General features: G+C 34.8%; 1 protein-coding gene, 1 long non-coding RNA gene and 1 other non-coding gene across 4 annotated transcripts; all 3 read left to right on the top strand.

Annotated features, from left to right (window-relative positions):
* Positions 1-711: 711 nt before the first annotated feature.
* On the top strand, positions 712-783 carry TRNAT-UGU. Its single transcript has one exon. It is a non-coding gene; the product is annotated as a tRNA-Thr (tRNA).
* Positions 784-860: 77 nt separating this feature from the next.
* On the top strand, positions 861-5067 carry LOC111396920. Its single transcript, XR_002703089.1, has 2 exons — positions 861-1533; positions 4625-5067. It is a non-coding gene; the product is annotated as an uncharacterized LOC111396920 (long non-coding RNA).
* Positions 5068-10055: 4988 nt separating this feature from the next.
* Positions 10056-14244, top strand: LOC111396919 (protein ABHD17B). 2 transcript variants are annotated; one of them, XM_023023532.1, is made up of 6 exons: positions 10056-10134; positions 10347-10658; positions 12748-12784; positions 12873-13109; positions 13202-13249; positions 13581-14244. In XM_023023532.1, the coding sequence occupies exons 2-6, from the start codon at positions 10357-10359 to the stop codon at positions 14061-14063; spliced, it is 1107 nt and encodes a 368-aa protein (XP_022879300.1). In that variant the 5' UTR covers positions 10056-10134; positions 10347-10356; the 3' UTR covers positions 14064-14244. The 2 variants fall into 2 exon arrangements, with proteins under 2 accessions (XP_022879300.1, XP_022879299.1); XM_023023531.1 differs by lacking the exon at positions 10056-10134 and having other exon boundaries at positions 10155-10658.
* The last annotated feature ends 3566 nt before the right edge of the window (positions 14245-17810 follow it).

Raw genomic sequence — 17810 nt, 5'->3', positions numbered from 1 at the left:
TCCATAACATCAAGTCACCATATTTGACCTTTTATCTCTTGTGTGAGGTCCATAACGACTATATTTTTCATTCTCATTTTTAAATTAATGTGTACCAAACGGGGTCTTATTTTTAAATCATTGGAAGATCTTAGTTTATTTATTTATTTAAAATTTTTATTATAGAGAAATGTAACTTGATCAGTTTACCCATCATTAAAGCCTCGTTTAGCTCCATTTAAATTATAGTTCATTTTTTTAATCTCTTTTTATCAGTCACATATTCTCCAATAAAATAATATTAAATATAATTCCAATTTTTTTTTAATTACATATTTTTCCAAAAAAAATATTATTTCAACCATTAAAATTTTTAATAATAGGGGTCAAACGATGGCTTAATTTGTAACTTTAAGTCAAAATTCCAATTTTAGTGTTGACTAAAGGAATTGCGAATTGATTCTGTCCAGTAGAATTCAGCTGCCATTAAAATGAAAGATTTGGGTCTACGATCGCAAAAATAAAAGATTAAGGTGCATTCTGCAATAAATCGAACAATTTGGGACATTCGTTGCAATTTCCCCTATAAAAAAATATTGCGCAATAGCATATTAATTTATGAGTAATATGACAGTAAGTGTAGTCGATGGATTAAATCATTAATAAAGATGCTCAAAAGAAAGTCTAGTTGTTGGATTAAATTATTAACATCTCCACAATTAATGCAGCCAAGCCCCTATAGCTCAGTGGTAGAGCGTCAGTCTTGTAAACTGAAGGTCTGCAGTTCGATCCTGCATGGGGGCAATAGAATACATCCTTTTTCCGTTTCGTCGCTTCAGTTATATACAATTCCAACTAAAGTCGCATACGGAAATCTTGCTATTTCTGTATCGAAAATAGTAAAAATAGATCTTCCATTGTACAATTCCAGTTTATAAAATCTAAAACCTCAAAACCCTAATCCACAAACACTCTCCCTCCTTTCTTTCAATTTCGATTTTTGATCCAGCCATTTTTAACTGCAATATGGCTACTTCTATTCTCCAGAAGCTCCTCAGAAACCAATCTCAGTCCGCTACAAAAATCATTCAACACCTCAACAAACACCACCCGCCATTGCCACTACCGTTTCTACTTAACCAAATTCCTAATCAAACTAGACTATTGGATCATATACCTTCACCGGGTCAAACTGAGCGAGCAGAGGTTTCAAAAACGGAACTCTCGGTTTCTTCATGCGTCTACCCGAGTTTTTCTTTTGGATTTTTCCTGAATTCGGTTTCTTCAACCGTAACGATTGGATCCAGTATCAACGAATTCGTTTTGGATGATTATCGGACGACATGGTCTGACCCAGATTCTTTAATCGGGTCAATTCGACCCGGAGAAGATGGCATTGTTTTGGATGATTCACGGGCTATATGGGCTGACAGTGTTAAGAAGAAGAGAAAGAGGAAGATGAACAAGCACAAGTTGAGGAAGTTAAGAAAGCGGCTAAGGAGGAAAACGAAGACTTAGATAGTAGTCACATTATTTGCTTAATCATCGGGCGAGGTATTCTTTCTTTTTGTGGGGATAAAATATACCTCAATTATTTGTTTAGGCTAGGGTTCAGCCCACAGATCCCTTGTTTTACTGTATCACAAAAGGATTTTGCTAAATTAATGACTTTTTGTGGTGGAAGAAATTTTTTAAATGAGTTGCCACACGTCCTAGGAATAAGCTGACAAAATCTGGTTCGTTTTGATTGTTATTTGTTGAGTAAACATTTCTTGGTCGGGTAATTTGCTGATGGTATAATGGCAATTTGACTGAGAATGTTCTATATAGCATTATTTACATGTTTTATATGGTTCATTTGATTATGAATTGAAGGAAATTTTCAAATGTAGTGCACATTGTCAAATAAGTTGATTTAGATGAACTGAATATAATGTATACCTGATGATATTTGTTTTTCTCTGCTACATATTTAGTTTTGCTTAGAGAGCTTCGTTTGAGAAATACAGGCTAAGGAGCATGGTGTGTACATCTATATACAAAGCAACTATTTTCTCATATGCTACTTGATTCTACATTATAAATGTAGGCAGACGATTGAAGCTTTTGCCTACTCGTTTTAGCTAGAATGGCATGAAATTATACATGTCATGTAGTTGTAGACATATATTTATGAATTATGACAGTGCGGATATGAATTGTTGTGTATTTTCACGACTTGGATATGCTTTATGGCGTTGAATGAAAAATTCAATGGATGGGGTTGATTTCTTTCCCTAGCATATGGGACAAGGTGAAGAGTGTCATTTGGAAAACTTGGTAATAAGAATAATATTCGAAATAAAAGGCTATTTATTGGTTTAGTATAAGTTACATTTAGCCCTTGTTTAGTGGGGACTAAAATAAGGTTTTTAGTAGATTTTGATTGAAGTTGATAATATGTGTGGTTGAAAAGCTGTGGAACCATAAAATAGGTGGTTAAAATTAATTGCTGACTTTGACTTAAATTAAAATTTGGATTTTAATCAGTATCAAATGGGGGCTTAGCGTATCGATTGCGAGATACATCTAGTGTTTCAGTTTCTCTGGTGTTGTTGTTTGTTCATCATCTGATACGGGAGTTTTTTGTATATATATTCTGGGAACTACTGTTGTGGGTATCTCGAAGAACATGAATAAGTCATTAGTTGTTGGGAGAGTGGAAGATGAATTGTGAGGAGGTTCATACTGATTTTGATATCTTGACTAATCTCGGAGTTTTTAGTGTGGTTAAGAGAACTAGAGCCAAAGAAATAGTGAAAAATAGAATATTATATGCATTGCTCATTAAGGATTTATTCATGCTTGATTGTTGGTTTCTCAAGAGGATAAGTAACTGAAATTACATTGGACATCATGGAACATCTCCATCAAATCATCATTGAGGCTTACGTTGAATTTTGATCTGGTTTCGTGTTCTTTTTTCTTCTTTTCTGAAGCATGGAACTTAGCTTTTTATAGGTTAGCAGCTTACAATTGGCCTTCTAGATTTAGAAACAATTTGCTTCTGTGAAACAATTTGGAAATGACCATTTGGTCTAATTTGGAATAGATATATAATATGGTGTCTCTCTTTTTTATCTGGTATGAACGTTGACAGTGGTGATTGAGACTTTCAAATGTGTCTTATTTGAAATCAAAAATATTAATATTATATTTCTTTCCTCTCCTTTGATTTTGAATTCCTTGAATTAACTAAATATACACTGCTACTGTGCTACATGACCAGTAGGTTTGTTGCGATGTTTCTCAGTAAACATCGACAGTCATGTATCCATTTTCTACTTTATGGGATACTGGGCTTCAATTTCATATATAGCTAACATGACAACTCTACCTTTCATGTTCTTCTTTCTTAATTTATGGGGTTATGATTTCTCTTTCATTATAGGCAGCATCACCCATTGCTATCCACTAATTCCTCTGGGTCAAAGTAGGTCTGATATCTATATTATTTGACGTGGTATTTCTATATCAATCATTGTGTATCAATGATAGATCTGTGTTCCCAAATTGTATGTAGTGGGATCACAAACATGTTTTTCTTTCTACATTTGTCAGATACAGAGAATGGTACAATGCACTCTGTCACTACCCAGAAATTGATCTCCAGCTGCTACTAAAATCATCACATCTCACCGTTGACTTTTATTCTGACACAAATCCCTCTAACCACCATTCCCATTGGTGAAAACCTGTATATCGGCTCAGAATAAAGAATTAAACCGAATTATGGGCTTGGCTGTGTGAAGTAAAAGAAAAAGAGGAAGATGACAATATAGGTTGGCTGGTTTAGGAAAACCCAATTGAGCTTCGCCTCACACTGAGGGGAGCAAAAATGGGCTTCAAAGCACTGATTGTGATGCAGTTTTAATAGTCGATTGATTCAGTTGCGTGAGACGCACGACTCATAGCACTGTCTTAAATTTTGTGAGGCATGCACTCCTCAATTCTTTTGACTTGTTTACTTTTCTTTAGGTGTGGATCCACAAAATATAAAAATTCTAATTTACTAGTTTGGGAATATCTCACTGCCTACTAAATCATTAAAAGTTGTGTTTCTCATAGACCCATTTTGGGAACAATTGTACTCGATTTATGCCTTTTTAAACACTGTTTTAAGATTGGTAGGTTAAGGAAACTTAGGAAGCATCTCAAGAGCTATACAGTTATTTTTGTTATTTAGGGGATGGTGGAACTTATCGTTCAAGTTACTGTGAGATTTGTCTCTGTTTTATTTTGTATTGAGAATATTTTTCCCATTAAATTTGTGGTGGAACTTATTGCTCACTTTTTGAGTAGGTTCGCCACTATTTTAATTTGTTCATTTCAGTCTTGACTAGTATGCATTTGAATAGCACAACCATGAGAGATGGGATTTGTAAATTATGTTCATAACTTCGATGTTATTATTATTATTATTATTATTTTTATGATGGGGGAATTCACAGTCGCTACCCTTCGAGTGCGCACTGGGTAAACCCTCGGGCTGATGCAATAGCTTGCAAACCACGCTAGCCAGGTTGTTCGATCGAGAGAGTGTTGGTAGGGGAATAACTTCGTTATTCTTTTTTTTTTTTTTTTTTTTTTTTTTTTTGTTGACAAGGGAACCCGCAGTCGCTACTCGAAGGTGCACACTAGGTAAACCCCGCCTTGTTATCCTAGTCGACAAAGGACCACAAGGAGGTAAACCAGCCTAGGTTACAAGAAGAACATATGGCTGATGGTAGAACAACCATGAGTTTTATTGGAGTATAGTCCCTCTTCAGTCTTCGGGAATCGCCAAATTTGTCTACAGGTTTTGCATTTTGGTCTAGATTCATTATTCATTGCCCAAAAAAGATGAAATTATCTTATACCCGTATCTGAGGTTCGACGGTAACAGAAAGTCATGGTTTGACACATACATAAACCTTCGGTTCTGTAAATCTATGTTCTGAAGATGGACACATCACATCAACTCACGGGAACGAGAATGGTTTGATTTCCATGAGCCCTCTTTTCAATTCTTGTTCTCATGATGATAATATGAGCTGTTATTTTATAATATTTGTCATGGATGTGATGTGATGGGATGGTGGTTGGGGTGTTTAAGTCATGCTTCTATTAGCCATAAATTAATTTATGTGACAGTGATGGTGTCACTTCTGAAGTGAGCAATTCCAAGGCCAAATATTTGGCTTGTTTATAAGGATACCAGGCACAGAGGATTGCCTGTCTTTATGGACAATGCACGGCTTGCTTTAATTTTTTTTAGGTAGTTACTTATAAGTAAACTTATTGAGCTCAACCAATCATGGTCAAATCTTAGAGCTATACTGGATCTCCCATTTCTTTTTTTTTTTTCTTTTTTTTTGAGATCCTTAAAACGTTCCCAAATTCGTGGTCTAAGCCTTGTTTGATTTTCATCTTTTTCAAAGTACATTTTTCTTTCTTATTTTTAACTACATATTTTTCAATAAAATAATACGAAGAAATTACATTATAGCAGTATTTAAAGATTACAATTCATAGATCAGGTATCAAGTTTATTACTTCAAATATCAAGATAATTAATCTACTCATTTCCATTCTCTCCCTACCTCTCCTATCTCTTATCACCATCATCGGAACCAATAAGGCACAACACTCATAGCAGTGAACACTGCTCATCGTTATAGAGCTAATTTGTTGAAGGTTTGCTTTGTTTGGTGGTTTGATTGCAACGCTGCCTCAATTCAATGTATTGAAATTCTTTTATACGGAGATTTAAGCATCGCCTCGATCCGTTCTAATGGAGTGGTGGTTTGTTGAATAGGCACCTCGAGCGCAGTCATGCTAGGTGGTCTGCGACATAAGGGATGATGACGCTATGAGGGGCGCTGCATTATTGCGGTGATCTAGTGGCACCCACTCCCAAGACCTCCAATTTGCTATTTGTTCTTTGTGGATTTGAAGTGATGGCAGCGACGAGTTTGGGGTTTTTTTTATTGGATGGTGATTGTGGTGTGGTGGATGTAGAGATGTATATTTTTTGTTCTTTCTGGTGATTGTTTTGATTGTTGAGTTGTTATTGGCGGTAGTGGTAGTGCAGTAGTGGTGGTGGATAGTGTTAGAGTTGGTTGTTGGTGGTTGGAGATCTGATAAAGGTGATTGTCGTGATTTTTGTTGGTAGATTGGATCTGGTGGTGGCGATGGCAGTGACGGGGTGAGTATTGTCACAAGTGGCTGTGGTGACAGTAGTTGTGGTGATAGTGTTGGTGGTGATGGTCTGTGACCCACTATTTGGTATATGTGACCAGCTATTTAGTATACTTGTGAACAATTATTTAACTGTGACCTTATAATTTGATAATTTATGATTAAAAAATAATTTGTAACTAACAAATTTGAAAATATATGATAGATAAATTGTGTCCTATATTTTTTTATCCGTGACAAATCAATTTGACAATATGCGATCAATAAATAAGTTGTGACATATATTTATGTATCTGTGGCCATTAATTGAATAATTGTGACTTTATTATATTTAACTAATAAAATATTTTTAATTAATAAATAAAAACTTAATTTTTGTAATTTTAAACTTAAGCTTTGGAAATTGATTTGGTGATACTTAATATCTGATTTATGATTTTTAAAAAAAAATAATATTACACGTGAATTTAATTTTTAATTTTTTTAACCATACATTCTTCGTCAAATGATCGTCTCAAAATGTAATTTTTAAAAACAAAAATTTAAAGTGGGCATCAAAGAGGCAAATGGTTTGAATTTAAAAAGCTCGGAGAATTCTATGACAGGGGAATGTCCCCAATATGAGGTACAATGTTCTTGGATCCTGATTAAATAGTACAAATTCATCCTATCTTTCCATTGTGAAAAACGCAATATCAATTAAAGAGGTCCAACAAGTCAAATAACAACAACAAATAAGTTTGGCATGAAAAGACACGTGTTTGCATCACGAATTTTTAGCTTTTGTGGTAATGTCTATTTCTATTTGTGTTTGTTCTGCCTGTTAATTGAGATTGACTATGAAGAAATATAGATAAGATTATCGAGTCAAACATAGATTATATAAATTAGGGAAATTTGCACTTTTCGTCCCAATTTAAATAAACACATTAAAAGAAAGCAACTTAATAAGAAAAATAGAGGAAAATTCGTAGAAGGAGATCTAAATCTTTTAAAACAACTATAAAAAATTACAATTAAATACAATTGACCAACAAAATTAGAAAAGTAACGAAAAAAAAAGTCTTCTCCAATCCCCTCCACAACCCCCAACCCAAAACACCACCTGGTTGGAGAAGAAGACCCTTTTTTTTTTTTTTTTTTTTATTTTTTTTTTTTTACCCAAAACACCACCTGGTTGGAGAAGAAGACTCTTTTTTTTTATAATTATGATCTGTCTGTAATTTTTGAAAAGATTTAGGGCTCTTATCGTAATTTTCTTTTTTTTTTTTTTTTTGATTAAGTTGCTTTTTTTAAAATAAAAAAAATGCGAAGAGTCAGCAAGTTCTTCAATTTACGCGACGTCGATAGTAAAATCTATGGAATGAAGAGCATTGTTACATTTTTGAACGGTTGAGGACATATGGTGCTCAAAAAAGTTGCTAGTAGATCAGTGACGGTTTAAAACATTTTGGGACGAAAAGTGCAAATTATCTCACACACTCTAAAGATGAAATTATACGATAATACGTGGTTTAACCTAAAGTTTGTTGTTTATATTAATTTAATTAGCTCAAATCATCATCATATCCCATGGAGATTTTGTGGTCATTGAACATGCATCTTTTACTTTATCCAAAATCATCTACTATTGTAGCCTTATTAATTTAAACTACTTTTTCTTCACCTAACGTAATTATTTATAAATTAGGCACCAAAGCACACCCGCACCCCACCCCACCCAACCCCACTATATATATTATTATTAACTATAACGCGTGCGTGTGTGAATTTACCATTGGCGTAAAAATAAGAAAGGAAATTTTTGCGCTGCTCATTTAACGTATGGTTATAATAGTAATTTTCTAGGACTCTTAAACTTTTATTATAATTATAAAATTAGTTCATAATGACAACAATTGTCAATATTTATGTAAAATTATCACATGATCCTCGTATGCATAACTTTATCAAACTGAGGGCCTATTTGATGGGCTTCATTTTCCATAGAAAATGGAATTTGCACCCAAATGGTATGTTTGATGGGCAAAATTTTTCATGAAATTGATTTTTCACCCAACCTCTCACGTGACCCCTTTTTCCATGTTTTTAAGGAATTGATTTTCCTTTGGTTTTAGTGGAAATTGGTTTTCCAGTTCCAGTTGTTCTTTTTTTAATTTTTTTTTTTTGACAATTGGAACAAATTCGATCATTTTAATTGACAATTTTAATGAAGAACAAAGTAAAATGAACATCAAATGATAAAAAATTTCAACATTTTTCAGGTTAAAAATTATACCAATCAAACACATTTAATTGACAATTCCTCAAAAAAAGGTTCTAGATAATTCAATTTCTTGGAATTCGTTTTCTTTTCACTCAAATTCCATTCATGCAATTAAATGGACCTTAAGTTTTGTTTTACAATTTGGTTGGATTGACTAATATTAAAAATTTAAACCGATTTACTTATTCAAGAGGATCACGTTACAATTCAAAGGATACTTAGATTATGATGCCATTATTGACTAATTTTTATGAACCCACTTGTTACTTTATAAATTATAAGAATTAATTTGTTATTGAGGCATTAAATCGAGAACCATGGTGCAATTTTCCCACAACTTCAATGCATCTCACCTATTTGAAATTATTAAAGATGCCAAGTTTGCCTAATGAATAAATCCACCACCCTTGCCTTTCTTGCCACTTTCATCGACTAAACTTTTGTATTATATTTTAAAGTTCAAAAAGTAATTAAATTCAATCTTTTAGAGAATATAACGATGAATCAAATTTAAATTCATTACGAACAAGACTCTTTTTATGATTATTTGTCGTAAACAATTAAAACTCCATTTTTATTTTTATTTACATTGAATTTTTTTTTTTTTATTTTAAAGCAAAACAGACATGGCATGTGGGCGTTGCACCATTTTTTGTATACCCAAAATGAAAGAATTGAAAAAGATAAAAAGAAAGTAGGAGAGGGTTGTTAGAAACATCTCTTTCAACGTTCATTTAAGCAATAATGCAAACACCCATGCGTTGTGTGCCTCATCAACACCCCACCCCCCAAACACCTCAAAACCACTAATTTGAGTTGTACTTATAAACTTATCAAACATTAACCTTTTAACAAATTAATTTCAAATGTAATGCACAACAAGCTTGTAACTTTAGTATAGGACCAAACCCTTCTTCTCGAACTTTAAATATAAATATGACATCTATAAAATATTACTCCAGTACAAAGAAGATTTAAAAATCGACAGTGAAGCCTTTTTTTAGCTCATCGAAAGGGAGAGTAAAACAAACCACTAACTTTTGAATTTTATTTTTTGTTTTAACACTCAAACGAACTTTCATTAGTAATAACTTGTCGCGTACTGTTGACAAAAATACAATTGATCCGTATGCAATTAGTGAGGGGACTATTGGGAGCCTATTTGGAAGTGATTTTGAGAATTGATTTTTTGACCGTTAGGAGAAAGTGTGTTTCACTTGTGAGAGAAGAAATTAAATATAATGGCTGGAATAGTGAAATAACGGTTAAAAAATCAATTTTTTGTGAAAAAAATCACTCACAAACAGGCTCTGGCACTGCAACCACGTGGAGCTATTATATTCCTATTTTTAAGCGTAAATTAACACGATACGCACCCTAATTGCTAAGAATATTCATAGTATTAGAAATTATTTATGCATTGATAGCACTCATTCTTAAAGCATCTCTTTTGTGAATTTATAAGCACACGGAACATCTACTCTTTATAAATTTAATTTTAAGTTTTAATTAACTTATTTATAATCCTAGTATCGGAGATGACTCTTGAAATTTTCCTTGCAAACTAGACCACATCGAAAATGCTACTTCAATAAATATTACTTGTGAAGTCTGCCTAGTCGAATTATAAGCGCATGGAGCACTTTTTCACTTATAAGTGAATTTTGAAAGTAAGTTTTGTTACTTTTGCGTAAAATATTTTCCCTCTATGGTAGCACATGCACACACTTTTCCCCTTTCTGTCTGTCCACCATTGTTGCTTCTCCCATACACTTTCACTCTTCTGGAAACTATTCAGTTAAAAAAAGGAATTTCCATTCATTCCATTTGATTATTCTAGTTTTTTCTGTTCAATTCAAAGGAAAAAATTACTCTGTATCAGGGAAGGATCAATGGGTGGAATGACGTCATCAATGGCGGCGAAGTTCGCCTTCTTTCCGCCGAATCCGCCGTCGTACAAGGTGGTCAAGGATGACGTCACGGGGCTGCTTCTGTTGAGCCCGTATCCGCATCGGGAGAATGTGGAAGTGATGAAGCTGTCGACTAGGAAAGGGACGGAAATAGTGGCGATGTATGTGAGGCACCCCATGGCCACCTCCACTCTGCTCTATTCACATGGAAACGCCGCCGATCTAGGGCAGATGTATGAGCTGTTCATCGAGCTCAGTATTCATTTGCGCGTCAATCTCCTCGGGTAAGTATCTCGTCTAAAATTAGAAGCTGTAATCGGATTCGGTTTCTGATCACAATTCTAACGCGTGCACAGTTTTTTTTTTTTTTTTTTTTTATGTAAATCTTGTTTTCAACACATTCTCTCTATTATATGTAATCACGATTTTTTGGGTTTTATGTAACATATTGTTACTTTCGGAGTCTGAAATTTCCATAATTTCAGCTGTTTAAGGGTTTATCATAATATTTTTAAGTTAGTGTTGATGGTGGTTTATTTTTCATTACTCCGTTCTTATGCCTCAGGAAATTATGTGGCAAGAACCGCAAGTCCATAAAGAAATTAGGACGAATTTGTTGATTTAATCCGCAGATTTGATTTTGATTCTATTTCAACGGGTTCATGTGAAATAAATTAGGAATGGATTTTTATTAAGAATCTTTGAAGCATATGATAATCACTCTTGCTGCTGGCCGTTAGATCCAATTAGTTTACTTTTGATTCTTATTTCTTTATAATGGTGTTTTGGATCAAAGGTAAATTTTTCTTATGCATGATGCCTTTTTCTTCTCTGTTCTAAGACAAGCTTAAGAATGGTGTTTTTGCTTTGTTAAGACTTTGTAGGCTAGTTTGGTTTAGATAATCTGTATATTCGTCATTTGTTTTGAGGTTTACAATTTGATTAGGCCGTGCTATTATGGTTGCTAAAGCTGATGAAATGACAATTCAGGAACCCTTGTAATATAGCCAGTCTTGTTGATGGTGTTCGTTTTTCCATTTCCTTTCTTTGTTGAATTGAAAACTTATTCTCTTTGAAATGATGAACTTCAAAGTAAGGTATGCTATTTACTATTTCTTCCAAGTTTTGGCAAGTTTGAGCAGAAGAGCTTGCTTCTTTGAGGGGGCTTGAAGTACTACATTATTTCAAACCAAATGGTACATTAGAGTCAAATCTATGACTACATCGAGGTTAACATGATTTATATGAACCACTTAAGGTTCATTAGTTCACCAATAAACTTGTTGGTCTTGTTTTCAAAGAATAGATATGAAGTCCTCTGAACTCCTATGAAAATGCTCAATTTAATGAAACTCTTATTTGTGCCAACTTCTACCTTTGTTGAGACAATCTTCATATCACATCAGTGTTGCTTGCTGAAATGTGGGATGCTTTGGATGATGAATAAGAACAGTAGAGTCATTATGTTATTACTAATCCTATTGCTAATTAAGTTCATGGATGAGCTGCCATTATGCCATGGGTTCGAGCATCATAAGTTTCAAGTTAACAGCCATTTTGATTGGGCATTTCGTCTTCCTGTCACACCGTTGTTTTGCGCATGCTAATGTTGCATGTGAAGGCGTTGCTTAAGCTGCATGATCCATGCCTTTGACATGAATTTTCATGCTAATTTCCTGGGCCATTTTGATTTGTTAACTATGCTATCTTGCAAATTCAATTTTTTTGCTGATAATTTGGAACTATATCCTATACAAGCGAATAGCTTAGCCCAAAGTCTTTCCATGCCCCTACTACACCATGCATATAGCCCTTCATTGTTCTACACACTAATGTCAAAGGATTTACACTCTGGTCGAATTGAATAAATATGATAGTGCACAAAGTTATTGTATTCCAATTTCCAATAATATGATAGTAAGAGTGTTAGGAAAGTTGAGCCGATGCAACAAACAGCTTCCTTTGAGGGCGGTGCACCGGAACGTATAGAAGTAGCATCTCATTTATTGTTGTGATCTAAAATTCTCCCAGAAGGAAAAAGGGAAAGAGGTAATTGTTACTTAATTTATAATGGCAGTGTTCAGCAATTCCCTGGTTTTGATGTTTGTGAACAGAAACCCATTTCTAATTTTTCCCGTAAACAGTTATTTGTATAAATTAAATGACCATGGACATCTTTTATAGACGTTAGATACTTCTAGGCATCTGCCATCCTTTTGAGTGCAAGTTCCTGATCTTGTGTGACTGTTTTATAACGATCCTGGCGCTAGAAGAAAACTTTGTAGGTATTGTTATGATTTTCAATACATACAAATGTCTGCCTGTTTAGCAGAAGAATGACTATTGTCTCATGCCCCCTTTAATTTTGATCAGGTACGACTATTCTGGATATGGGCAGTCATCTGGAAAGGTATAGTGTTTTTTCTGTAGAATGTGCTGTATAGTTTGCCTATTGTGCCCCAGCAATATGATTTTCAATGTGTTTTTCCTTCTTATAGCCCAGTGAGCAAAATACATATGCTGATATTGAAGCTGCATATAAGTGTCTTGAGGAGAATTATGGTACAAAGCAGGAAGATGTTATCCTCTATGGACAGTCTGTTGGAAGTGGACCAACTTTGGATCTTGCATCTCGTTTGCCTCGATTTAGAGCTGTTGTCCTGCATAGTCCTATACTGTCTGGCTTAAGAGTCATGTATCCTGTAAAACGCTCATATTGGTTTGACATCTACAAGGTTGTATGACATTCATCTTCTTATAAACGTAGGACATAGAGCTTCCTGCATTTATTTGTTTTGCTAATCTTTGTTCTGCTATTCTATTGCAGAACATCGACAAGATCCCGCTGGTCAAATGTCCCGTTCTCGTCATTCATGTGAGCATTTTAAGAATCTCCGTTTGCATTTTGCCTGTGACTATGACTCGGTTCCATATATTCATCTCTTATTTTCCTCAAATATGGTGGTAATAAAAAAATATGAAACATTTTCATTTTCTGTTAGATTTCATGTCGATCCCTTGGAAAAGAACATGGTTGCACATTCAAAGGATTGGTTACTTATCGAAAGAAAAACTAAATTTTGTTTGGGACTAATGCCTCGGGTCCGAATCACTGTTGATACTATAGAAATGTCAACAAGATACTGTCAGAAACTATTTTCAATGCCTACATAAGCTGTATGGTTGTCTGCTCATCTGTTATGCAGGGAACTGCCGATGAAGTTGTGGACTTCTCGCATGGTAAGCAGCTCTGGGAACTATGCAAGGAAAAATATGAACCCTTGTGGATCAAAGGAGGAAATCACTGTGATTTAGAACTCTATCCTGAGTATATCAGACATTTGAAGAAGTTTGTGGCAACTGTAGAGAGACCTCCATCACAGAGGATGAGTTCTAGGAAAAGCGTGGACCAGTTTGAGCCATCCAGGAAGAGTACAGATATTTTTGAGGCTTCAAGAAAGAGCACTGACCGGAGAGAAAAACCGAGGCACAGCACTGACAAGCCCGAACATATAAAATGTCAGTCGAATAATCCTGACAAGTTAGATAAATTAAGGATCTCATTTGATCAAATTGAAAGATCTCGGAGAAGTGTCGATTGCATTGAAAAATCCCGGAAAAGCATCGACCTTCAGCTTGAAAGAGGTCGAAAGAGTGTTGACAGGTTGGAAAGAATAAGGACAGGGTGAAACTTTTTCCAACTCAATCATAAAACTCGGGCTTGAATATGGTGATATTGGACATAGGAAAGTAATTGGGATTGCTATATTTATTGTATTCGGGGTTTATAGTCTGCTTGTGGGAATTCTGTAATAACTGGTGAATGAAATCGGAGAGAAATGTAATGTCACGGGGAGATTCTTATTTTAATCCTTTGGCATTGTAGGTTGTTTTGGTACGCCTCTTGGCCTTGAGTAATGTTATTCACAGTCAACGATTGCGGTAATCATCATATGTTGCAACTTTTTATTTGAGATATTAATTTCTTATAATTATATTTTCTCAAATAATAAGCTGTTACATAGGATGATTATTATAATCTTTGATTATGAATAGTATTACTTCTTGGCATTTGGTGTGAAAAAACATAGGACCACCTCAGGTCCACTTGAAAAGTTTGGTCCAAGCACTACATGACTTTACAAGAAGGTGGGGTTATGCCGTGCCGATTGGTATAGGATAGTGCCCCGTTTGCGACCTACTCAACCTTTTATTTATTTATTTATTTTTTTTTTGGTGGCAAAGGGGGAGAGAAAAGAAGACAAATGTGACTCTGCAGCAACAAATATATTTATTTTGTTATTCTTCATAAAGGAAATAAGAAATGAAGTATGACTGTTGGGCTGAAGCTAACTGGACACGACCCAGTCTTCGGACAAGTAACGTCGGGCCCCATTTTATCTGATGAGACTTGATCCGATTTACCCTTTATTTAAGCAGACATTTAAAAGTTCTAATTCAAAATTCAGATGGAAAGTTTATTTAAGCAAAAATTAAGTATCAATTCAATTTACCCACCCACCTCACTACAAAACCTAATCTCTCTACACCACCGACCCCTAAGCCGACGCTACCATCATTCTCTCCCTCTTACTCTCTACTATACCGGTGCTGCCATCATTCACAAATGTAGAGAAGCACACCATGTAACCACTTCCTCTATTCTCTTTGCAGATACTTTAATAGACAGGCTTTGCTATAGAGCATTCACTATGAAGATCGGACGGTTTGCACTTCAATCTCTCTCTTCATCGCACTGGAAGCCACCATCGATCTCTTGTCTCCCTCTTTGCTGTCATTGTTGATCTCGATTGCGAAGCACTGCTTGCCGTTATATGTCAGGGATCACTGCAGATCAAAGTTAGAAAAGAGAAGGGGTGGTTGTGGCAATCCATTTGAGAAAAGAACGGATAGTTGTGGTTGTTACAGACCGAAGTCGAAAAAGAGAAGGGATGCTTATGGTTGTAGGGACTGTGGTTTGTTGGTTTTGGTTAGTTGATTTATTTATTTATTTTTGGCGTTGGCGTTGGCATGATGGATCTAAAGACATTGGTAGTGAATTTTGACCATGGAGATGAGGTGTGGTGGTGGATTTAGCATTGTTGGTGGTGGTAATTGCAAACAGTTGTAGTGCTGGTGGCGTTGGCGGGTGGTGGCGATGACGGTTGAGTGGGATGAATAATGTTTGTGGGTGGTGGGGTTTGTGACCATTTTGTTGGTGGTAGCGATTGACTATGGTTGTGACCAATTATCTGGGTGCAGTAGTGTTAGATCGGTGGTGGATCTGGTGGTGGGGTGGCTTTTGTAGGTGGAGGTGGCGATGGTGGTGAATCTGGCATGGATATGTTGATAAGTGGTGGTTTTGTAGTTGAAAATGGTGGTTTCTTGGTGGTTGTAGTGGTGAAGTGGCAGTGGATCTGGTGTGACGATTTGGTTGTGTTTTTTTTTTTTCAATGTGTTAGATTTGTTATAGGTGATGGTGGTTTTGGCAGCAACGACGACGATTGTGTTGTTAAGGGCTTGTGAGGTGGTGGTCACAAGCATTGATGTTGGTCACAAATTATTTAGTTGATTGTGACCATTAAATTAGGTATTGTTGGTGTGTTTGTTGGTAACGATCATGGTGGTTTCTGGTGACGATGATTTTGTTGGTGGTGAAGTGGTGGTGGTGACAAGTGAGGGTTGTTGCATGTGGCGGTGGTGACAATGGAGTTGGTGGTGGTATGTGATCGACTATTTGATCTGTGACCAATTGTTAGTGTAGGTGGTGGTGGTGGTGGTGGATGCACTGATAGTGTCGAGATCGGATGTTGGATGTCCGTGACCAACTATTTGGTCCCGTCTGTGATTGTGACTGTAAACTGTAACATTAAATTCGATCATTTGTCATTAAAAAGTACTCTGTGAACATCAAATTTGAAAATGTGTAACCTGTGATCGTTTTTGAATTTGTAACCAATGATATGAGCTGCGACTCATAAAATTTTTGATCTGTAACCAATAAAAAATTTGTAACCTGTAAATTTTAGATATATGACTTTGAAATAATCTATGACCTACAAAATTTTTGATTTGTGAACTCGAAATAATTTTTAAACAATTAATTCGATGATATATAACCAATACGTAAATCTGTGACCAATAATTATGAATCTGTGACCATTAATCGTGTAACTACATCAAGTTTTCATTATCTAGTTGAGTTATATAATTATCTTATTGAGAATTAAATTTAACTAATTCTAATGGTTGAAAAAAGTAATGCAATTATTCTCGAACAATTAAAAGAACGACCTTCTTTTCACACTAATACGAATATGAAAATAATGGTCAAAATCGAGTTCAAAAGTCAACTGACCATATCGAAAAGCCATGGATTATGAACGTTGGATTGCTTAATTAAAGCAAGAGATCAACAATTTAATAACCTTGAACAAAATCCTTAAAAATCTTTGACCGCCGACCTTTTCCAAATCAAAATTCTTGAAGTTTAAATAGATTTTTGATTGTGATAGCACACGTCTAAGTCTACGCCAACTGTCAAGACATTCGAAAAATCGAAGAATTTTTGGGCAAAAAGTTGTATGAAAACAAATCCGATATGGGCAGGCTTAATATTAAATTAATCAAAAGTATCTCATGTTTAGTATTGGACCGACCTTTTTAGAACATGCATTTCACATCCCCATTTACATGCTAACACAAAATTAACTCGATTAGAGTGCAAATTCCATTTGTATCAATATATTAATCACGCAACCTATTCTTATACCCAGAGGCGGCCCTGAGGGTGCACGAGTTGAGCGACCACACAGGATCTCAAAATTGTAGGGGCATCAAAAAAATTGTTGTTATAGTTGTTTATTTATTTATAATTAAATATTTAAAATATATATTGATTTTAAAATATAAATTTATTATTATTATGCATAAAATATTAAAATTAAGAATAATGTGACCAATTAATTATAATTTCCTTGAATATAATATTTTTAAATAATATACCTTAAATAATGTGAGGAAAAGGAAAAAGTGGAAAAGAGATTAGGCCGGCTAGAGAATTGAGAGAAGAAAGAAAAATTGAGCAACCGCCTTTTTCAATAGTCTTTTTGGAGAAAAGAATTGAGAAAATCAACCGTCTTATTCAAGTGCCTCAAAGATAATTGAGGTAGAGAAGAGAGAAACCAATCGTCTTTTTCTCCAATCATCTTTGATCTGACTCCAAAAATTCTCTCTTTTCTGTTGATAAGTTAAACTCATTGGATGATGCTAATTTGAAAGAATGTTGTGATCATCTTGATATTGTTTTAAGACATGTAAATTTTTGCGATCTCGATGGCGAAAAATTATTTGAAAAGTTAAAAGTTTTGCAAAATCTTTTACCAAAAGAAATAAAGACGGCTTTTGATATATTGACTTATTTGAAAAGATTGGAT

Source organism: Olea europaea, chromosome 7 (assembly GCF_002742605.1).
Source record: "Olea europaea var. sylvestris chromosome 7, O_europaea_v1, whole genome shotgun sequence".
Classification (NCBI taxonomy): Eukaryota; Viridiplantae; Streptophyta; class Magnoliopsida; order Lamiales; family Oleaceae; genus Olea; species Olea europaea.
This window is presented reverse-complemented; position numbering and strand designations above follow the sequence as displayed.

Coding starts and splice junctions, on each gene's coding strand:
- LOC111396919 (XM_023023532.1), top strand. CDS start 10,357: ATGGGTGGAATGACGTCATCAATGGCGGCGAAGTTCGCCTTCTTTCCG. Junction 10,659..12,747: donor TTGCGCGTCAATCTCCTCGG/GTAAGTATCTCG, acceptor AATTTTGATCAG/GTACGACTATTCTGGATATG. Junction 13,110..13,201: donor ATTGGTTTGACATCTACAAG/GTTGTATGACAT, acceptor ATTCTATTGCAG/AACATCGACAAGATCCCGCT.